Below are 24,171 nucleotides of genomic sequence, written 5' to 3' on the forward strand. Positions count from 1 at the left end.
GCACATTATATGCATTTTTGTTATTTTTGTCCTGAATCCTCGTTCAAATGCCGTACTGTGGAACGTGAGAACGTGGCCTGCGAACGTGCGAGCATGACCAACGAATTTTGATTTTCGTCCCGAATCCTCATTCGAATGCCGTACCGTGCGTCGTGTCGAGTTCACCGCTTGAAAATATTTTTAACGAACCACCGGCAGGGATTATTTTCGGTCGCCGACACACTTTCTTCCCCGGAGAGCGAGGAAGATGACTCGGGAAGAGAGAAGAACACTCTCGCTTTTTTCCCATTATCATCCACGCTCTCCGCGTTGCCAGCTTCCATTTAGTCGCAACTACGACGTGGCCAAACAAACGTTCACTATTGCGTCACACCGTTGAGGAGTGTCTCTGGTTGTTTACAATTATTTTTGTCGTCGCAGCGTCTTTCGCACTGCTACGTTAAAAATACAAAGAATCCGCCATTGATTTGGAACACTGATGACTATTTGGAAAGTCAGAGAATGTTTAACGAATTGTTGTTAGGTAATGGTACACGGAAGATACGCGAGTGTTGAGTATAATGAATAGCATAGGAGTTGTTAGAGTGACGAAATATATGACGATAATTTTTTGCATTCGCAGAAGTTTTCCCTTTTCTCCCTCTAATCGCAAAGATATTCAAGATCTGCTGGATTAAATCAACGATTCAATTAAAATATCCGCCCGATTCATTTTCCAAGAATGTATCAGCGAAAGACATTTATTAATTTGTTCGTGAGACTGGTGTTTCTTACTGTTTTCGAGAACGTATCGTTTAGGTCGTCGCGTCGCGGCGATGACGCAAAAAGGGAGGGAGGTTTCCGCGAACGAAGCGCCTTTTAGCCAAGCTGTGGATTGCAGCGACCGCTGGCAAAAAGCTCAGCGAGGAAAGCCACAGCAGTAATGGCATTATCGCGGTCGTGTAAATCAGCAATTTATAAGTAGAAACGCGGTCGAGTCTAAAAACCGGTGTTCCACGTCTCGGTACAGTCGCGTGAAATGGCTCGACTTGTGGCAAATCGCCGGTATCTAGAGAAATTTATTACTTTTTTGTCTAGCCCCGGTACACATTGAGTAAGGTGAATCACAGCAACTAGAGTCTTAAGTTCTAATCTCTTCGAGGGATGAATATATTCAAAGTGTAACAATTTTTTTTATTCTTTTTTTATTCTTTCGACATGTACTTTACCGTGTTTGAGATTCGCTCGTAATTATTCGAACGACGTACCTTCTATACCTATTTCGTTTCTACGATAAAATCGTTAATGACTGATTGTACGCGTGTGAAAGGTTAATATTACTGAAGCATGAAACGATCGACCGTACGCGGGATGAACGCTACTGAAGCTTCGAAACTTGGGTGAAAGAAATTTTCGTATGTTGCGTATCTTCCACAACGAAATTCGACTTCCGAAAAATGCACCGTAGTAAATCTATACAATTTTTATGAAAAATAAATTGCTTATTTTAACGATTTGGCAGCGTTAATAAGTTGGTGTAACCTTTCATTCCCGCTTCGCGCAGCAATATGTCTGACCAAGTCGTTCGTTGGTCGTGGTCCTTGTACATCCCACAGCAACGACAAATTTTCCCGGTTGCCCTTAGGAAACTGACAAACTACTTCGCGAGTAAGATGATTGGTGGTCGGTGCGAGGATGCCTCTCTCCCGCGGGACCTAACGACCCGGACGAAACCAAGAGAAAGACGACGAGAGAGAGAGAGAGAGAACAAGAGTGGAAAGCCACATGTATAAGAACGTGGGGGCACGCCAGCAGCTTGTTTCGTCGACAAAACACTTCTTATTGGTAGCAGCAGGCATTGTGCTCGCGCCTATACGTTACGCTAAGGAGGCGAAGCAGTCAGCGAAAATATACTCTTATTTCGCTCGCAGCACCGACTGGCGTGCCCGTAAAGCCTGCACTGGGTGATAAAATCTTTCTGATAATTTATACGAGCCATGGCCGGGACGATGTGGCCGGATGCGACAATGGATGTATACGTATGTATACGTATACGCGAGGTCGCGCATAGGCGCAGCCACCGTGAACGTTTTTCTGCTCCACTCTCTGTCCATCTCTCTCTCCCTTTCTCTCTCTCTCTCTTCTTCCTTTTCAGTCCCGTTTCACCCTGTTGTTTCTTCTCCCTTGTATTTTTCCGTCGCTCTTTTCTTTTTGCCAGCCTTTCCCTGTCACGTTCTATCGCGTTCCTCCCTTGTATGCGCGCACAATGCGTTTCTCCCGGTACCCCGGTACCTCGTTCGATACCTCCTTTCTAATTTTTCCGTTCTATCCGGTTCCGATCTACCCGTCTTCCTCTTTTAATTCTTTTCCACCTGCTCCTCTACATTTTTCCTCTGTTTTAATTCCTCTCCTATGTACGTTCGTACCTCTATGCTTTTTTACTCTCACCGTGTAGATTCTACCTTCTGTCTGTTTCCCGATTGCACATCCCTGTTGGCGACTGTAAGATACTTGTTTCGACTCGTACAGAACGTCGGTACGGATATATTCTAATAAAATTCCAAACTATTTCATATAGCAGGCGCAACATATCGAAAAAGAAAATCTACGCGTTGAAAAACTCGCGAGTCACGGTATATACACATATGCATCCGTGTTCACGCTTGCACCGGATCTTTCTCTTCGGTACGCCTGTACTCCGCCATTCTTGCCCCTTTCAATCGCCTTTTATTTTCTCTCCGGCTCGACTCTCTTCCATCTTCCTCCTTCCATTCCCGTACACGCTATACCAGACACTCGTACATACGCGATACGTACAGTGTACATACGTTGTAGACACGGCGACGACGCGTGGGTGTCGGTGGCGGTTATATTTTACGGACGTCGAGAAAGAACGCTCGACGACGTTGAACGGTGACGTATATCGCCTTAAGGGCCGTTTTCATCGTGACACTGATCGCCAAGTTCAATATCGACTATTTTCATGCGAGCGCGCGCTCTCGCAACGAGATCGGGAATCGCCGTGGGCGCAATTACCAAGACCCTCTCGACTTCCATCACGTTCCCCAACTGCGTCTTCGAGTTCGCCGGAGCCTTCGTGACGCGACACACACGGTGTGTGTTTCTATAATATTAATACGTAATTATGCGCGAACTTAATCTTCATATTGTGAAGCTCGCGCGCTGGAGATGCCGTTAATTATGCTGTACAGGTAATTCGCGCGAGGAGAGAGTACACGTCTTATGAAATATCCCGATGTGACGTCGTAAAGAGTACCGGTTTACGCGGCTCGAGCTGTAAAGCGTTCCGCTGCTGCGGAAAATGAGCACTGGTAATTAGGTTGTTGGCTAGGACTGCAAGGGGGTTACGTTTTTCTTCGTGGCAATAGAGTTCACGCCGTTAAGAAGCGTGAATATTTGCTGAAGATGTCGTTTCCGGTGGTATTATAGAAGTGCAGGGCTGCAGACTGATTTTTACTTGGCAATATATAATAAAATAATAGAATGACTCTCGATGATCTCCGAACGATTTAAATAGAATTGTTTCGGCTCTTAATTCGATCAAATTCTTATAGATTTGCTCTCATGCACAATCCTCGTGACGCGCAGTCGAACTTTTACGTAGTATACCGTGCTTCCTAATCTGAATATTCTGTATTTCATCCATCGTCTCTCTTTATTCATGCTTTGATATAAATGTTCTGTTCACTGATATTCGTCGATTACACGAATTTTGTCTCCTGCAATAAAGAGAAGCATTGGAATAGACCGCACGTAAATTTTTGTGAAAAAATCAACTTTTTTAGGACGGGAATTAAAATCAATTTATTTGGAACGAGGGGTTGGTGCTTGATTAACTGAACTTGTCCCTATTGAATCCACTTATCTGAACGTGAACTTCAATTATTCGAATGAGAAATTGTGGGTACTGTGGAGTGGAGAATCAGTGAACAGTAGACCTTCGCTTATTGGCCGATTAACTGAATTCCAGACTATTGAATCCGCTTAACGTGAACTTTTCTTTAAATAAATTTGCATTAACTGTTCTATAAAAACTGTTATGTGAACTTATCCGGCTATATAAATGTCTTGCATCTATATATACAATTATGTTTTAAGCTTCTTATCATATGTATTTAGGTTTGCATGACCCAACCAATTTTTTATTTGAAATGAAACTGAAATCAGATTTCTTAGGTGGATTTATTTTTACACGTATCGTAGTGTATTTTAATGAACATTTTTCCAGATCCTTCAGTAAGATACATAATTAACGCAAGGTTTTTATAAACACAATAGAAAGGTTAACAACAACAGGCTAACAAAGGCCTTGCGCTACTTTAATTCACCACACATACGAGTTAGCGTTAAGGAAACACGTTTGAACGAATTAAAAAATCGTTGGAACTAAAAATCTCACAATTACGGTTAGAACGTATATTATCTTTAGATCGTTTACCATTATTGCTAGAATGAATTAACTAACCGAACTATAAATGCATCCATTTGCATAAATGCATACTATGTCTCCTCTACAAAGAATCCCAAAAGAGATATGTTTCTATAATTTATAACGATAAATAGTAAAACGAAAAATAATTTCTACTAACCCAAGAAATTTCAATACTGAAGGAATTGATCATTTCATATATATATATCGTCCGCAAGAAATCTTTAATTTTATCCTTTTATTATATCCTCTTTACAGAAACACATAGAACATAATTTCTAAAATTAATAACCAATCAAAAGAAAAATGATTTCCCATAATCTAAAAAAATTCAATCCTAAATAAAGATGTTGATCATGTCATATATCGTCCAGGAGGCTGAATTATAATGCGTTATATCCCCTTCACAAAAACATTAGAAAAGTTTTGCATTTCCATCACCGATAATTAATAAAAACGAAAAATTCCTCATCTAAAGAAAAATACGATCTTGAAAGCATAATCGCGTCGTACATTGTCGAGGAGCACCAACTTCTAATACTCTCGACGACGATATTTGTGCACGCCGCGCTCGTCCAATCTCACGTACGATATACGAACGATGAACAAGTTTCGCTGACTGCACCCTGGCCGTGGTAGAATTCGGCGAACGGCTTCGATACTCGGCTGGAACCGGCTCGAGAGAAAGGTCGAGGGTCGGTCGATCCGCGTCAAACTAGTTTAACGAGACTTTGATGCGACTCCCACTTGCTGGTCGCGGGTTACGATTCATAAAATCCCATGCACCGAGGTACAACGACCGACGAAAGTTGTTGCTACAGGTCAAGGAGACGCGCAATAAAGGGTGGCCGGATTTTTTCGGCACAAAGGACGCTCTCATACCGGTGGACGCCCGTTATCCGGTAGTCTCTTATTCCCTTCAATAGGGAGAATAAGTTGCGCGTGAGATGCTTTATGGTTATTGCCCAAGGTATTTTCGGATAACGCCACAAGGTGGCCCAGGAATAGATTTATCATCTTTGGCCGGGAAGTTTCGCGAACCGTCGCTCTTGGGAGCTTTTCCGGACGAGAAAAGCGGCGACTATCGAGCTAATTTGTAATCGATGATTTTGTGATGTCAATTTCTGCCTCGTTATAGATATATACCCGTGAACAATTTCTGCAAGCGAAATGATTTATGGTGATTTTTACGACCTTTCTCCGGCCCTCGAGCGACCTTTAGTGTCAATGACGCGATCTCTGAACTTCCAATAATTTGATGTGCCAATGGTGCGATCTTGCAAACTATCCTTAACGTTAGAATGAATTTTGAGTATCATATTTACGAGCTTGGTAATCTTCTTTCATCTTTGAATAAGGTTAAATGTCACTGACACGACCTGGACAATCGCCTTCATCTTAATGTAACTTTGGGTATACTTATAATACAAACTTTGTAATCATCCTTGGCCTTCGAACGAACTTTAGTGTCAAAGATACGACCTCGTTAACCTTACGTGATCGTGAAATGGCCTGAGGTGACATTAGAACAAACTCTACGCTTAATCTCTACATTAGATGATCGTATTTCTCTTTCTCGCTTGAAAATAATTTTTTGATCTAGAATACCGAGAAGGTAGACAAAGAGGAATAACAGTTTCTCGTTTTATACCATCTCAAACGATCAATACATTGAAATAGCCAAGGTATCATTTTCAAACAGCAAATTTGGAAGATCTAATCTGAAACTCTGCACGATACACTCTCGAAACCTTCTTCTTGCATCTCAGACATCTCTTAACATTCTAGAACCTACCCGTGATACCACTTTAATTGAACAAGCGCGCTAAATGCGCGTGGTTCGACTCGAAGAACATTGTCGAGCAATCCTCGTTATTGTACTTTTGCGCGATTAAATCGACCGGTGTTGTGGCGAACGTGTGCCAAGCGTGAGGGTGTGAGGATTACACAGAATCAACGGAAATTCGCAAGGGTGGCGTGGATTCAGAGAGGGGTGGACGCGCGTGCATATTCGATGAGAGCGCGCTTTCGCGAAATGGTAAAATACGAAAATTGGCTGATATTTCGGGAACGGGATTATTGGACAGCGTACACGTGCAGGAAAAGCCTGTGACGGGCACAGCACGTGTACCGGCAACGTTTTTCGAAAACGGGTTGCCGCGCGTGTACGCCACGCCGCGTTTCTATCGATTGCGACAGAATCCACGCGGACACCCCCGGATCGCCGGGGATTGTTGCCACGCGCTTTATATTTACGAGCCACAGCTGTCCGATCGCGTCTACAATTTACTACGAAGCGTCCTGTGCACCTGCGTTTTTTAAATTATCTAACGAGCTCGACGGTCCGCCTCTGCATCACCGCGTATGACACGACCTGTTCGATCTACGACGCTCTTTCCGTATTCGTTGGTTTACTCCGTTTGTAACCTGAAAATTTGCATCAGCAATTGCTGGTACAATAGGACCTCGTTTATTCCGAATTAGAGATTGATTTTGAGACTTTTAATCAGATTTTATCTGTTAATATTTTATCTATAGTACTTAATAAACCTCTTAGAAAAAGAGATACAGTGGCTAAAAGAAAGATACAGGCACATACTTTTAATCTTCCAATGAAGCATTCTTTTATCAGCTTCTGTATACTTCATCTTCATAGCACTGGATTTTTGTAATGACACGCGAATGCTGCTAGATGACACGAAGTTTCATATACTTGAACCTAATTGATTAATATGTATATGTTATTATAAATGCATCTTTCGTGGCCGTTGCATATTCGTAGGAATTCATTGGCTATAAGTATAGAACAGTAAGATAGGAGCATCAGCTATGTTTCAAGAATAATGAAAGTTGGAAGTATAGAATAAATTTTGTACGCTTCAAACTTCGCTTCAAACAACATCCAACTGGAAGATAATCCTACTATTTGGCATTTAAGAAACGAAGAATCTTTCACGGAATGTTATTTATGTGTTTCCTTCGCTTTATTATTGCAGATGAAGTAGACGTGATCGGCTATACGAGCAATCAATCGGACACCGATGATCATAGCAGTGTGCAGAGCAGCAGCGATAGTGGCGTTGCAATGTCCACCTCCAGGCTGACACTTTCCGAAATGATGGACAATCTTTAGGTAGATATATCTTTTATAAATTCAAAATTATTTAATTAACACCTTAAGCATCGTAGAATACGAAAGTTTTTCAACCAATGATCCTTTGCGATTTATATTCTGTCTTCTAATATCTAATTCTAATATCGATCGAAGAAATGAAATAGTTCTTCTATGTAGAAGCACTAATTTTATTTCAACGTGCAATTAATTTCTCCCCCTTAGCTTCTTTTACACGCACCAAATTACCTCTTTCTTCGATCAATAATTTGCCTATTTAATTACAAAGATTCAACAACAATACCGAAAAATGAAAAAAAGCATTCAATAAGAAAATTTTATGCGGAGAAGAACAACATAAGAAAAAAAATACTAAATTACCAAGCACGTTAATCTTTCGCCTGCGCTAAAAAACGATTATAATTTTTAATGTTCGACTCGTTACCGACGTTGCTGACCCAAATCACCGCGAATCAGATTTTCTGAATATCGCATTCGCAGGAAGTGTTCACAAGTATTGGTCCGCATTCAGAACACGCTGTCGAGGGCGTAAATGCCCTTTCAACTCGTGTTTTTTAGCGCCAATTATATTCAGAATGCGGCTGGCAACAACGAACCGGTAGCCAAACCGTTCTTCTTTTTTTCCGTCTCCTCTCTCTCTCTCTCTCTCTCTCTCTCTTTCTCGCCTTCTCTTTGTTGCTCTCTTTTCCTCTCGCGGGCCAACGATATCAAAGTCACGTTCTAAATTTAATAGCGTTAAAAGCTCGAGTTGAAAGAGCATCCTTAACAGCACCTTCTGAATAGGAGCCATTTTGCAAACGCGTATACAACGTGGATATCGTAAACGCGAATGGTCGGTGCACAAGAACTCCATTTTTAAGCTTCATTTTTTCTTTCTGTTGCTACAAACCTTCGGATAATAACCGTGAGCCCGGCATATACTTGAACAATGCGCCTTTCACGACCTCGAAACGCTTCCGTGCGAATTACCCCGCACCAAGTTTTTACGTAAGATTCGATTAATGGAATTGTCGATGAAGATGTTCCGTTTTGTATTTTCCTTCGGGAATTTTTTGATTGAAATTCAATATCTTGATTAATCATTCTACGAAATAATATGCAGCGTGGTCCGTGCAATATTTGAAAGATCAATCGGATATTTTGGACCATTTGACTATAATCTGTAACGAGTATAATTGCTCTTAACAAGTTTCTGATTTAAGAGATGACGAGTACTTTGTCTATCTTTCATAGACATATTCTGTATAGGTACGTAAACGAAAATAACAGACCTAAAGATAAGATAATTTATTCTATAATTTATCCGGTTAACACTGTAACAATCAGCTCTGAAACAAAATTTAATCTCAATAAAAGCCTACGTTAATTTTGCCAAAGCTACTGTGTCCTTTTAGCAGTCGTAGAAGAAAGAAAACAAACTAATATTAAATGGAATGGAACACGCTGTATATTCGTGCTAATAATTATTCATTATTGAATAGCAATCGTGCAACGGTTCAAATAAGAAAAAAAATAATGTTTCCTACATAAAATACAGGAGAGAAAAAATTGTAGTATACATACGATAAAATGAAAGGGAGATAATCAAACGCAGGCGGAAAATTAACTGCTCGAAAAAGAAAAAAGTACATAGTTTGCATGCTTGCCTAACGCCATTTTCCCATAGCGTATTCGTAATTATCGTAGCCATATCTTACGATAAACTAGCGGGTAAAAAAAGAGTGAAAAAAGGGGGAGAAAAAATGTGCAATATCCGAGGCAACACGCGTCGTGTCGAGCAGTGTAAAGATAAAATAAAGTAAAGATACATCACGGTGTAATAAAAAATATCATGCTGCTCCTTGAATCATTTTCTTGAATATTTCGTTTTTTTTTCGGAATACAATGCCGCGAAAAGGAAATGTTTGAAAAAGAAATCGAGTTTATTACTGGTGGAAACACGTGGCTTTAAGCGATGTTGCGAATTTAATTTTTCTGTCGGTGTTGTTCTGAAACACTTTAAGATTCAGGGAAGAGAATAATATTTCCGTTAAATGGACCTGTACTGAAAACAACGATTAAAAATAACGAAAGAGAAAGGGGTAATACTGACAGCTGTTTTAATCTGCAATTTTCATTCCGTTCTTTGAAGAGTTTTTCATTCCGCGAATTGAAGTTACTTCATACCGTATTCTTTCAAATATAACTTTAACATTTATATTCAGCCCTTTGCATTTAGAAAATTTCTTTGCTGGCTTGCAACACTTTTTCACGAAATTTCTCCACTCTGAATCATACGCTCAGAACAGTTCACAGAAAACTTGATTTAAAAATATAACTTCGTAAGAACATTTTTCCACTTCGTGTTTCCAACGTGCAACAAATTTCAGAATAACAAGTTCTATGAGGAAGCGTTATCGCTACCGTGGCTTTCGAGAATGCAAAGGGTTGAAAATGAAAAGATAAAATCTCTGCCTTCTCTTCTAGAAACACAATCTAACTATGGAAAATATTGTTAGCTGCGAGAAATCTTTGAATATTCGTGAACTGAACTGTATTATTCATTTGTTAATATTTGGTGGTAGAAACGAGAATCGTCTTTAAGCAAAATATCGCGCAGTTTAAAAGACAAGTACGTGAATATAATAAACTGTAAATTGTTCCGCGAACGCTGCCTGTCGCTATAGTTACACAGAATAAATCCCTCTTATGTTACATCGTGATGTATCTTCACCCACGTTATCACGCACCCGTCAAGCGTGAATTGAATTTCACCGCGAACGAAAAAAGAACGGTTGTTCTCGGTTTCTCGCGAAATATTTACCGAAAACCTGTCAGAATGTAAATCTCTCGCTTTTTTTTTTCACAATCGTAACCCGCCACCAGAACTAACATCGCGAGGTTTGAGAGGGAGCGAAACGCGTAGAAAAAGAGGGTGGTGAAAAAGCAGCTCGGAGATCCTCGATAAACAAAATTCTCACGTCCGTACCTCTGGGCTATTTGCAGACAAAGAGGTGGCGCGGTGGCGGCGGAAGAACGTGGAGGGAGAGCATTTGAGGGCGCAAAAGAGCAGAGGAGAGCAGAGGAAGAGGAAGAAGCGATGGAAAAGAAGGCGAGGGAGAGAGGAACAGGAGGGAAAGAAGAGAAACGCACGTGAACACGACAGGGGAGGAGAGGGGGAGAGTCGGGGTGGAAGCGGCGGAAAAACTTGAAGAAATGGAAGAAGAGAGAAGAACGAAGGAAGAAGCCATCCAAGCGTGCGAAGATCGACGGCGTGCGAAATATCAACTCGCGTACACGCACTTACGCACCAACCCCTTTGGTGCACTCTCGCAGGGTCGCGAGACGCGCACCGCGACGCCCAAGCAACGGGCGTTCAAGAGGCGACATCAGCGGTGTGTACGCGCGTGTACATACGTACAGACTTCTAGCTGACGCGGGTGGTCTCTGCGAGAGAAGAACGAAGCGTGGAAGAAGAAGGAAGGAGTGAGAAAAACGACTTCGAACAACAAGTTGAAGGATCGCTAGACACGAATGTAGAAGATCGAAGAATAGGGGCAGAAGGAACAGGGACGCGTCGCACTTTGGCGAATTACGATAGAACTTAGGTTCAATTAGAAACTGATTATCGCGAAAGAAGAGATCAATGACGGATGTAACCACGTATGTAAGGAGACGTATGTAATTCGCGTGCCTCGCGATAGATAATGAAACGAGAGAAAGAAACGCGAGAAATGAGCATAAAGCAATCGAACGTCACGTGTAAATTGTGGATCGAGTATTGTACATATTTTTAAGGGAGACTAAATTTATCGAACGGAGAGCACGGTGGAGAAAGTAAGAAGCGAATTTCGAGCGTTTCTTTCTCGACACGGAACCATCACGGAGGAAACGGCGTTTTTTAAAGAATCGGGTGATGTCGATCGGAGAACGACGATCGATCAGACGCGAGAGATCGACGAGTGACCGGTCGCTGCCACTGATCGATCGGGGTTAGACGAAACTCGTGGAAATTCTAATAATATGCGCGCGCTGGCGCGAAACAGCGCTTCCACCACCATCTTTTAGAAGCTTCGTCGATCGACCCTCGTCTCGGGTCTCTTTTCGTATAATTCAATGTGTAAAATTGAGCAATATCTTCGTGATGGGTCTCGAGGACGCGTCCAAGTAACTGCAAACACGCACGATGCATTTGAAACTGACCGGGTAGGACAGAGAATATTCGCCGCTCTATCTTTTCCGAGATGTATGATTTTTATCGCCGCCGCTGTCCGCTTCCGATCGTGGAAGGCTCGTCCAGGGTGGGCGATTTGATTTTGCGAGTTTGTTGTTTTCGCTTCCGACGGGAGGAGAGGCGCCACGCTTCTTTGTTCGCGCTTCGACGATGGCGTCGTGGAACACGCGTCGTCGACTCTACTCTTCATAAAAGCAACTCCATTCGAGTGTATGCCTACCCTTTGGAAACAATGGAAAGAAAGGGATGAAAGAAGCGGAGGAAGAAAAGGAACAAGGAACGTTCGCGAGGGAAGCACACGAACGATAGGCAGCGCGAACAGCGAGAAGCAACGTTTTCACGTGTCGGTTCCACGACGATCCTCGATCGTCTGCCTTTTGACGATCGTTATTAAACTAGGAGCGCCTTTGGTGTACTCCTCTGCGGAAGAAAAGCCTTCATTTCCGTCGCGTTGTACAGTCTGCGTGATCGCGCGTACCAAATAAGAAACAAAATACTTGAAAAAAAAATATAAAAAAATAAAATGGAGGAGATGCAGAAGTGTTTGAAGAGAGGAATGGATAGGATGTCTACAAACGTGAAAAAGGGCAAAAAAGGGAAGAAAGGTGGAGGTAGCAGCAGCTGCTATGGAAGATTGTACATCGAATTAGTAAAATCAGGGATGAAACGAAGTTAGGAAGCACGGATGGGACTATTATCGTTCCAAAACAGGGGAGACTGAATCACAAGCCTGTCGACAAATTTCTTCGGGAATCCTACGGTTAATTAACGAAACCGAAAGACCTTCCACCTTTCGAAGGATACACGCGAGTGTATGACCTATACGAAATAACGAGTCGGCAGGGATGGATAGATACAGAGAGGGAGGAAAACACGAAGAAAAGAAAGGAAACGAGATCGAAGTAAAAGCGTACACACTTCTAAAGTAAGAACACGCATATGCATACACACACGTACACACATACACGAACACATGTGAGCACTCATTACATACGCGTACACAGAGGATCCTCACGAGAGTTAATTAAAAAAAAAAAGAATTAAAATAACCTGAAAAAAAGAAGAGAAAAAAAGTGAGAAAAATAAAGAAGTACCACGTATACGTGAATCGTAACGTAACGATTCTTGTATAATTAAGGGGAGTGAGTCACCTTTGATGGTGGAGACGGTTCGTGTAATCTTTATTACGTGATAAGTAAACATTTAAACATCGTTTCGTTGTAACACACGCATTCAAAGAGTACAAATTCCTGTTAAGTCCCTCGTTGGTTGTTCGAGGCTTGAACCGGCACACTACCTGTTGTTGTTGAGCGATCACGCGTTGTTGTTTCCATCCAGAGCCACGGAATCGGCGTTTCTTTAGGGTCAGGAGTGGAGAAGAAACGGTAAGGGAAAGAGCAAGACGCGAAAATAGGAGACGAAGAAGGGTCCCGAGTGTCAGGTATAAAACAGGGAACAATGTTTCTGGTGTGCGTGAGAGAACGATGGAAGAGAAAACTAATTAGGATGAACGTCGTAGCGGAGAAGATTTTGGAAGAAAATAAGGTCGTACAAGGGTCCAAAGAGGTCCGGGGAACGGGATCGATCGATGCGTAAGCCTGTTACGCGACAGGGATCGCTTTGATGAAGAAAAATCGATCGTCTAATTATAACTCGAAGTTTTCACTTTGCGGCTCGAGTGAAACTTCGTGGAGAAAGGATAACCGACGACGATCAACGGCTCGTGTTCCACCGTTTCTCGTGTTTCTTAACGAGGGGCACGCTGGATCTCAGCAACGATCGTTTTATGGATATCTTAATTGGCATAGCGGCGAAATTCTAATCCAAAAGATTGTTCATCGATGGTCGTACGAGCTATCGGAACTGGACCGTAGATCGTTCGGTGTCAAAATTGGAAACGAAGGGAATTAGAAGATTGTATTAGACTTTTGAATTACTCGCGACAGGTTGATACAAAAAATCGATCCGCGGCCCCTGGATCGAAAACAGCGAGGCAGCAGTTGTTCGAGTCGAGTTTTCTGGCTAGGTTTACGCAGACCAGATAGACTGATTACCAAACGTAAACGAGTGATCTCTGATTTAAAAAGAAACGAAGAAATAAAGAAAAAAAAGAAAAAAACGAAAAAAAGCAAAACACAAAACGGTTTTAAACGGCGGTTAGTTTGTAAGAAAATAGCAGAAAAAAATGAAGAATAAAAAGATTAAAAAAAAAAAGAGAGATTACGCGGTATAACCTTTCGCGAGAATAGGATCTCGGGGTGGGGTAAAACAAACCGAATCTGGAGAACGCGCGTTTTCTCGCGGAGAGTGCCCTCGGATTTTTTACATGCGAAACAAACAATCTGACGATACTTCGATGAGCGTAATCGTACATTTTAAGGTGGAAATGTCGATGTAAAAATTAAACAGAGACGACGAAGACGAAAATTCGTGTCGATCGAATTGGATTGTCAGTGGAGGAAGAGGCGGAAACAGTTTTTAAAACGCGAACGACAGTCAACTGGAAGAAAAGAAAGGTACTTTCGGGGATCGAACTTTGTACAATGCGAAGGAATGGAGAAAAACGAGCAAGATAAGAGCAGAGATCATGGTCGAAGTCTCGAATCCTACCAGGAAAGCGACCAAGCCGAATGAAATATTTTCAGCAAGGCAAGCCGCGACTTTTTAATATTAAACATAAATGATACTCCCGTACAGTCGTTGTTGTATCAACAATCGACCTTATTCTATAGCTGAAACGCAATCATATTGGTTGTTGCAGAAGATTTACCGCGGCCGTGTATACACATCAAATATAAAACGGTAGGACTCGAGATCGACCAGCAAGATGGGAAAAAAGGAAGCGAGGAAGAGAAACGATCAGGTTGGAAAGGTCCTCGGATGTCCTCTTGGAAAGTTTAGGCGATCGACGCATCCAGATCGTTTCTACTTCATTGGGAAATCTCACGAAAATGCCTTCTTCGCGATGCATCTTCCTTTCGAACTTTTATCGAGAAATAGTCAAACTTCCGGCAATACTTGATCTTTTAATATATTAGAATTTACTCTGTTTATTGAAATTTTAAGAAATATAATTTTTTCTTTTGTAGATGTTGCGAATAAGTTTGCAGCTCAATTTTTATCGTTCCCTTTTCTTTTAAATATCGTATCGTGAGCAGGATTCAAGCTGAAATTTCTATTGTGATCACGTTGCTTTATCGATGATCGTGTTCGCGACGATCGAATCGCGACGCATCGCTCGACCAATAATAGGGAGACATATCCAATTGTTTCTATTACCTCGTTGGTAATTGCTTGCGTTCATTTTCGTTTATATCTGTTTCATTCTCGTTTAATATGTCTTGTTCGTTGGCTGTCGTTCGTGAAGTTGTCAAGAAAGGTACGAACAATAAGAAACAGGACGGAGAAATGAGAGAGAAGAGAACTAAACGCCGTTGATTTTCGACAGAGAGTATGATTAGGGTAACCTTCGATTCACGACCGACGAGTTTAGATGTATCTTTTTCCTTTTTTTTGTTTTTTTTGTTTTTGGTAAACGATGGGAAAACTAATACAAACGGGGGGATTGATAGGAAAAAGAAAAGATGAAAGAAAGAAAAAGAGAAAGGATGTCCTTTCAGAAAGATGTGAACCAAAAGGGTAAAACGATAAACACCAAGAAGAAAGATATAAAAAGTGGGAAAAAAGGAAAATACAAAAAAAAGAGGAAAATTAAGAAAGAAGGAGCATAAATTACATAAAAAGACTACAAAACTAACAAAAAAGAAAAACCTATTTGGAGAAAGTTGATGAGTGGGATAAAGAACAAATAAAAAATAAATTAACGATTTCACAAAGTAAGAAGTTTCATTAAGTGATTATTAAACGATGAATGTCTCTTCAACGTGTAGATCGTTGATAAACGCTCCTTCGTGAAAGTTATAGCCCTTTTTTTCTTTTCTCTTTTTATTTTAGTTCTTTCTTTCTTTTTTTTTTTTTTTGTTTCCTTCTCTAATTATACTCTTTTCCACTTATTTTTTCTCACAGTCTTTCCACGCGTTCGTGAACTTTTATTTTCGTTTCGTCGTTGCCATCCAGTCGTTGTACGTGCCGTAAAATATCTCTTACGAAGAAACACACATACACATGAAATAAATAAGAAAACAAAATAAAAAACACAAAAAAGAAAAAAAAATGAAGAAAAACGATGGATCTTATCGTTTTTTGATCTGGGTTCGTAGTACCTTGTAGCGAGATAAAGATGTATGTATTCTATATATTAAACTGGGACGTACTCGCCCGATGTATTGTGATTTATTTTTACCCGTCAAAATCGATGAAAATCAGAGAAAAACCAAGAAAGACAAGAATCACGAAATGGGCATAACCGACAATGTGTCGACGATGTTTCATCGATGTTGATTTCCTGATAACTGAACGTGACGCTCGCGTGTTTCTAAATCATCCTTGAGCTTCAGCTTTATAATTATTTTCCGAACTATATTCCTCGTTCTTCAATAATTCCACCAAAGTTAGCGTTAAATATTACGTACCACGAATTTGCAAATTAACAAATCTATGAAGCTTGCAGTCAACTGTTCGCCATCTAATTTCGATCGTTTCAACGTCGAACGCCTGGCACCAAAAGAAGGAAGATAAGAAAACGAAGAAAAACCAGAACATTGATTGAAATAGCCAGCGATCACCAGATTCTGTTTTAAAGATATATCGGGCCAGTCTGTTCCCAAGAAAATGTGATATTAAAATTAACACGAGAGAGGGGAAATACGGGAAGCAGAGAAACCGGGGAGGATCAATGCTAGAGGGAGAAAGGGCAAAGAGAGAAAGAACAGAGATGGTGGAGGAAATTTTCGAGTTTTCAAGAGAGGGTTGGCGGTTGGAACGAGGGGGCGGGAGGTCGTAACAAGAAAGATCGATGCACCAACGCATAGGAAGAATTGCCTCAGGCGCGTATGTGAGGAACGTAGATTGCGATGAAAGGGATATAGAGACAAAGTTAGGGCGGTGGAGCGTAGCGTAATTAGCGTGAATGGTTTATCGCGAATGACGGTTTGGGCACAGATCACAACAGCAGCAATATGAATTGATGCAGTATTGAACTGACGAAACGAACGACAAGAAATAATGCAACAAACTTGTTACTCCAGCCGCTAGAAATATATGTAAGATGTATAATTCAAACGACGATATGCAAAAGCTGCGGTTCATTCTGAGCTCAAGGGTGTCGCGAACTTTTATTCGATCTCACCTCGGTGTCGTTTCGAGCGATTCGTTCGAATTCTTGCCGGATTCGTGCGTTATAAATAATTAGCGACACGTGTCATACGATTTAATTGGATCGTACGAAATTTCGTACACGTGACACCTGACACGATCGATCGATTAATCCGGGATCGATGAAGATGAGGATCGAACGAAAATCATCGAGGTGACTGGGTGATCTTTTCTCGCATAAACACATACATATACACACACACACACACGCCCCGCCTCCCCTCTCCCCCCCTAAAAAAAGAAGGAAATCAGCGAATTAAATCGCGAAACGCTTGAGCTCACTGTACGTGTTGCGCGGCCCTCAATCTAACGTTTAAGGAATCTTTAAGTAATACTTGATCGATAACTAAGAATAAAAATAAAAAAAGAGACGAGATAAGGAGGAAAAATACAAATATGAAATAATAATGAAAAAAATGGGTGTTATTTTTAGATGTCTATTAGATTATCAGAACCAGAAAAACTAAAGGATAAAAAAATGCTTAAACATAAAAACGAATAAAAAAAAGTGAAGAAAAACCTACTATTAATACTACTACTACTACTACTACTACTACTACTACTACTACTACTACTCTACTACTACTACTACTACTACTACTCTACTACTACTACTACTACTACTACTACTACTACTACTACTACTACTACTACTACTACTACTACTACTACTACTACTACTACTACTACTACTACTACTACTACTACTACTACTACTACTACTACTACTACTACTACTACTACTACTACTACTACTACTACTACTACTACTACTACTACACTACTACTACTACTACTACTACTACTACTACTACTACTACTACTACTGCTGCTGCTGCTATTACTTCTACTATTATTACTACCGTACTTGTAATAAGGATTTAAAGAACATAGGAACTTAGTTGATGCGATTTCACAAATGATGCAACTTTTTGAGAAGAGCGTCCCTCTTTTTACGAATACCTGCACAGGACAGATCCGACCCGTCCAGAGATATCTCATGTTTGCGTACGATATAATTATAATTACTCCCGACCAATAAATAAAAAAAACTAATGGAATAAAAATAAAAAAAAAGAACCAGAAACGAAATTAAACAAAAAGAAGAGTAAGAACGAAAATGAACGATAGGATACGAAACAAGTAACAAGCTGCGAAAAAATAGAAAAAAAGAAATAACGAAAGAAATCATCATAACCGGAATCATCGAGCGTATTGTAGTTAATCCTTTGTACTTGTACGCTGGACGTGTCACGCAGTCCTCTGCAGGTGCGACTAAATAATCGTGGGCGTGAAAGGGACGAAGACGACGAAGGGCGACGAACGGTCTTTTTTTCTCCCTCCCAAAGAAGCATTGTGTCGTCGTCGTCTCCCTCCGTCGCGCTCAGGGACACCTTTTTCCTCGAGACGTTTTGCCGCTTTCATTGTTTAGATGATTACTATTTAACGACAAAAAAATAAAAAACAAGAAAATCGAAAATACGACGGAGATCGTCGGCGGAAGGAAGAGTAACGATGACAGAGGAGGGGTAAACGAAAAAGAACAAAAAATGAAAAAAGGGGATCGAGACCAGAACCTTTTTAATGACCCAACACACGTCGCCGTTAACGTGTTCGTTATGTGCGAAATGGGCATTTCTTTTTCAGAGAAAACAAGATACCAAAAAAGTAAAAAAATGTTACAATGAAACAGACAAAAAACAACAAAAGACATTTCGAATAAAGGAAAAAAAAATACACGAAGAATAACGGAGTGAAGGAGAGAGCGTGAGTGTCGTCTCCTGTTGCGCTCGACCACAGACATCGACCTGATTTGTAACTCGAGGATCGTCCATGCACTCGCGTAACGTCGATTTTTCCTTACGTCGAACGATCGAACCCCTTCGTTTAGAATAATCATCGGTTCCTTTCAGCTCGAAATTTCCAAGATCTTAATATATACGTATATCCCAAACTCGAACATAGTTCTTGACAACCAGAGATCCCAAAGATCTCTCTCAATACACGCGAACAAGGTAACCTAAGAGCGACCTTTGTCACCAAAGAGTAACCAGCCGTATCGACAGCGTCGTTTCTGAATACTCTAACGAGGCAAGAAACGGTTCTAACGTGCCGGTACACTTGGTCTGCTCGCTTGGTGACGCGAACGAACCGACAACGCAGGTACTTTGAATTCGAGCCGGAGCTCGTCACGAGAAACTTCGACGCTGACGAGGAAACGATGATACGAGCACACAGGGTAACCGGAAACGAGGGAAAGAAAGTGGATGGTAAAAGCGTAGGTTTCACGGTGCCGACGTTGCAATCGCGCAATTGCCGCGTGGCGATACTCCTTCAGACGAAAAGTGCGGTCCTTTTCTCGGTCGTTGTTGAGCCACGTAAAACTGCCACGAACAAAAAACGTCTCTCTGGCCAGGCAAGGGGAGCAAAGGAAAATGGGGGGGTGCGACGGGCACAGGGAGGAAAGGAGGCGACGAGAGCCGCGTAGACCAGGCAAGGACGATCCTCGAGAGGGTGAGCACACGAAGGGGATTTAAACCGACGAAACGGCTTGAGCGCTGGGAGAAACAGGGGTGTACAGGGGTGGGTACAGGGGGGAGAGAGAAACACGGGCAAAGGACAGGTGCGCGGGAGGTTGAACGGAAGAGGATATAGCCCACGCGAGAGATCGACGAGAATTTTCGTGGAAAGGTGCGGTGCGGATCGAACGAAAGAATGAGAGGGAGATGTGGCGCGTGCGTGCGTGTGCAAGAGGAACGGACAAAAGGGTTGAGGGAAGAGAGCAGGGGAACAGTGGAACGTTTACAGGGAGACGAAAAGCGAGTAAACGATGGTGGAAGAACACGGTCCTCGGGAAAAGCCACGTTCGGCCCTCTCTCGTCGCGACGAGCATTTAATCAATGGTAGGGGATGCTTAGTGGACTTAATCTTAGGGAACTGACGAAAGAAAAAATGAGAGAGCCGACGAAGAAGGGGCGTGGAGAGGCGGAATCGTAGCGAACGTCGAAATTTTTGATTGCGTCGCGCGAACGTCGAGGATAAACAGAGGATGATAGAAGCGACGAAGAAAGGACGAAGTAGCGGTTGAGAAAGAGATTGGGCGGGGAGTTAGAAAGCATACGAAAGATACACTATGAAATATCAGGAGAAACATTTACGTAGAGTGAGAGAGAATGCGAGTAGGAGAGCGAGTGTAAGATTTTGCTGCGTGTTGCGGGGTGTATGTCGAAAAATTACGCACGAACTGAAATGCGAGCTGGACGAAATTAACGTGTAACGAAGCAGGAAAGAGAATTAGCAGAACAGTAACGAAAAGCGGGTGATATAAGAGAGGTAATAAATGGAGAAGTTGTACTGAGGAGAAATAGGGGTGAATTAGGGAGAGAGAGAAAGAATGACAGAGAGAGAGAGAGAGAGTGAGAGAGAGAGAGAGAGAAAGAGGGAGAGTGAACGGGTGGAATGCGAAGCTAGCTTAAAAAAGGCACATTCTGTCAATTTGTCAATATTGTCATGATTCGATAATGGTCGATTGGTATGCCTACGATTGAACCTCTATTTACCGGGTGGATGTATGATGATTCAGTACGATTCTTATAATTATTATCATTATTATTCTTAATTAATTAATTGATTATCATTATCAATTATCATTAACAGTGCGAAAGTAGGAGTAATAAACCACAAAACAGAGAAAACAGGAAACCGATGATAAAGCAAAAACACAAAAAAAAAAGAAATAAAGAAAGAAAGGCAACCACTTATATTATTGTACATATTTACTTGTAACTGCTATTCGTATTGCAGTGGTTTTGTTCTCTCAACAAATGATTTCCTCGATTCTGCGGGAAGAAAAAAAAATGAATAAAATAAAATTTGTGTATTATTAAGATCCGTGAGTACGTTTCATTTTCCCACTGACCTGTCCTAAATTAGCCAATCTTAAATTACAGGAACAAAAGGTGAGAACAAGAATTTTTTCTTTATTTTCTTCGCCGTTTTACAGGGTTAATTTCCAGTTCGAAATTCAATTCAACGAACTTTTTTTTCTTACGCGATCGAGTTCCGCTCTTTCGAATTCGGGACGGTAATTTCACGGAATCGCGGTCGTTTGTGGTAAAATTGAATCCGTGCGGCGTTACATTCCTGGATCTTTTACGGCATCGAAGATAAGCTATCTATCGGCGTGCGCGACGATCTCGCGTTTTTATTTGTTCTTCGAAACGATTTACCTCTTCGGCCACCCTGTCCTCTTTCGAGCGCGAAAGATCAAACACGATACGCGCGTTCTGTCGCCATCTTGTGGATTTATAACCGTATCAGAGTATTGATTTCTTACTTGTGGGCAAAAATTACAGATACCGTCGCTCTTTCTTTCCTAGAAATGAGGGTTTCAATTTATTATGAGACGTAATCAAGTTGCAGCGCCGATACGATAACACGCACGGACCTGTTATCCTGCCAATACGCTGGATTATTGAATTATCCGAAAGTGGTTGCGTGTATCCGGGCTTAAGCGTATGTATAGCTTCGTTTTGCCGCGGAAACGTGTTTGCGTTTTGTAATATTCGGTTGTTTAATTCATGAAAGACCGAACAGTAAAGTAATCTATAGCAGTTACATAATCGCATCATTGAGAAAAGTAAATAAACTAATTTATGTACTGTTTTATCAAGGTAGCAGAAATGCATTAAAATTTTATTATAATTATATTTACATACATAGAAAAGATTATAAAAGAGATACGTTATCATAATACTTCTATTTCCCCAAATTTGACAAAATTGTTGGATCTAGATAGATGATAATAATACTCATTAAGATAAGCAGGCGATTCAGGAATCATATGTTTCTGTGAGATTTAAAAAATATAATCATAGAATTCCGTATGATAAGATAAGAAAATTAAAGCATTTAATTGCCGAATAAAAGCAGTCTCCGATTTTAAAACATAAAATAATCTCTAACGAGATATGATGTGCATACTCTCTGTATTCAAAGAAACAGTACATATCTGAAACAACTATTACTGGCAAGAAACTTGTGAAACAGTATGAAACCTCTTATGTTCGTATAATAATCGTTGTTTGATTTCAAATATTCAATAGCACTAAATTAAAAAATAATCTTCCTAGAAAACACATTGAAATAATATATTACATATACTACTTATATAAAATCTCCTATAAGAGATAGAATGAAATACATTTGATTAGAGTAAGTTTTTGTAATTTCATCTTAAGTGTCCTTCGCTTTAAGTTTAATATTTAGCATTTGACGCAATCCATAAATTCCAATAAATTCCATTTCATTCCTGTCAATAATTCCTATCAAATTCTCCAAAATTAGAAACTATCAGCAATGAACTGCGTATCACCAAGTCCTTATATATTTCTTTGGAAACATCAAAATCACCTGGAAACCGAAACAAACTTAACAGCGATATTCGTTTCATTCAAATTCCACCTCGAAGGGAATGCAATCCAAGAGACGAGCAGAGGAAATCCACGAGAAATTCCTGACAAAAACGAGGGTTCATCCCCGGCTTCAATCTCAAGGAAACATGCATACTTTGGTGTTCCGAGTTGCGAGGCAAAGTCCGTGAGGACACGGCACGTAATAAGGTCTGGCAGAACGAATCGAGTTCGAAGGTGTGAGAGCTCGACGTCGGACCGAATCAACAGAATGGAAGAGAAGATCCGGGCAAAATGAACGAAGTGACGTCATTATACCGAGCTCGAGCACACAACGTGTCTCGCAAAGGAATCGTGATCCATGTCTGTATCGAGGTTTGTGACGTAATGACGGTGAAGCACGCGTTGCTACGCACCCCACTAATTACGAGACACCGAGTACAATCGGACCCTCCAAGCGAAATCCGGCCAACCTACGCCCTTCGAGCCTCGGTCTCCGGGCGACCGAGTTTCGCGGAACCATGTATCACGAGCACGCGCTGCTTAACGACACGTGGCTCGTTTCCGCATGGCCGATACCACCCTTCCGCCAAGGACGAGTCTATCTGGTCGAAAGTGTGTAGGCGAAGATGAAGATACAACGGAAGAGTGAATTGGATCTTGATGAAAGAAGGTTGCATTTGTTGGATTACATGTGTCCTTGAGAGTTCACGGACTTGATTTCTGAAAATGTGAAAAATGATGTTTGGTAAAAGGTTGTAAGTGGAAAGGAGATTGGCCAGTAGAGTGGTCGAGTCTATGTAGAAGTTGCTTGCTTGATTTTTGAAGGGAAAATTGAAGAAAATAGATCTTTGTGGATGAAAAGAGCGAAATTTGAAGACCTGTAACGATAGTTGAACTTACATGTTTCTTCAATTAGAATCCTGTTTAGTCCATGGACGTTTTAGTATACTAAAGAAGACAAGAATTTTCCTATTTTAAATGATAATACCAATATAGCTTCTCACATTGTACTAATACATTTGCATATGTAAAAAGTTAGAAGGTAAGGACTTTAGTTTCCCAATAACAGTGAAATTATGTCCTCAATTAATTCACTAATTGTTTTAAATGAAGTAAATTTTCAATTTTGTGCAGCTACAATATCCACGCGTTGATATTTTGGTATTTTAGAATTTAAATGGAAATACTCTTTGAAGTAAATCCCACGTAACAATAATATAAATGAAAATTTTGAAAAATATGATTTCGCTGAAAAGCACATAAAATAAAAAACTATTCTGGGTAGTTGACAGAATGAGAATAAGTAAACAGTGTCTCGCTTAACGCATCCTCTACTACTAAATCCATCAGTGGAAGGGGTATACAAGGGACGTGTACCTATCCTTCCCATGATTTCCGTCACTTCGTCAAAGTAGAATAGGTCAACCGAGAACATATAGTCAGTGGTATAGCCACGATTACTATCATTATCGTATATAATATAGGAAATTATATACTTTAACAATAAACTTCATCGATTATATCAAAATATTTCTATTCGATATTTGCGTTTATCTTATTTTGCAATTCATATTCAGACACCACGGGAAAAGAGCAGAGAACGGCAACCGAACAAGGAGTTCAATTCGACTATCAGAATAGTATTATGGTCTTTCTGCATATTTTATGGACTGTTGGTGTATGTCCTATATATTATAATACTGAAATG

The 24,171-nt window shown here is 40.8% G+C and overlaps 1 protein-coding gene across 8 annotated transcripts in view; it reads left to right on the plus strand.

Moving 5' to 3' along the window:
- The window catches only part of Mxd (MAX dimerization protein), a 234,108-nt gene extending 213,172 nt beyond the window's left edge, over window positions 1-20,936 (plus strand). For 7 of the 8 annotated variants that reach the window (XM_076624871.1, XM_076624870.1, XM_033335284.2 and 4 more), the window contains exons 7-8: window positions 7,426-7,562; window positions 10,548-20,936. In XM_076624871.1, the coding sequence (XP_076480986.1) occupies window positions 7,426-7,562 (137 nt within the window). In that variant the 3' untranslated portion in view covers window positions 10,548-20,936. Of the gene's footprint in view, window positions 1-7,425; window positions 7,563-10,547 lie in introns of those variants that run through there. The other variant, XR_013060165.1, reaches the window with a different exon arrangement.
- The last annotated feature ends 3,235 nt before the right edge of the window (window positions 20,937-24,171 follow it).

Source organism: Bombus vancouverensis, chromosome 15, assembly GCF_051014615.1.
Source record: "Bombus vancouverensis nearcticus chromosome 15, iyBomVanc1_principal, whole genome shotgun sequence".
NCBI classification, from domain to species: domain Eukaryota; kingdom Metazoa; phylum Arthropoda; class Insecta; order Hymenoptera; family Apidae; genus Bombus; species Bombus vancouverensis.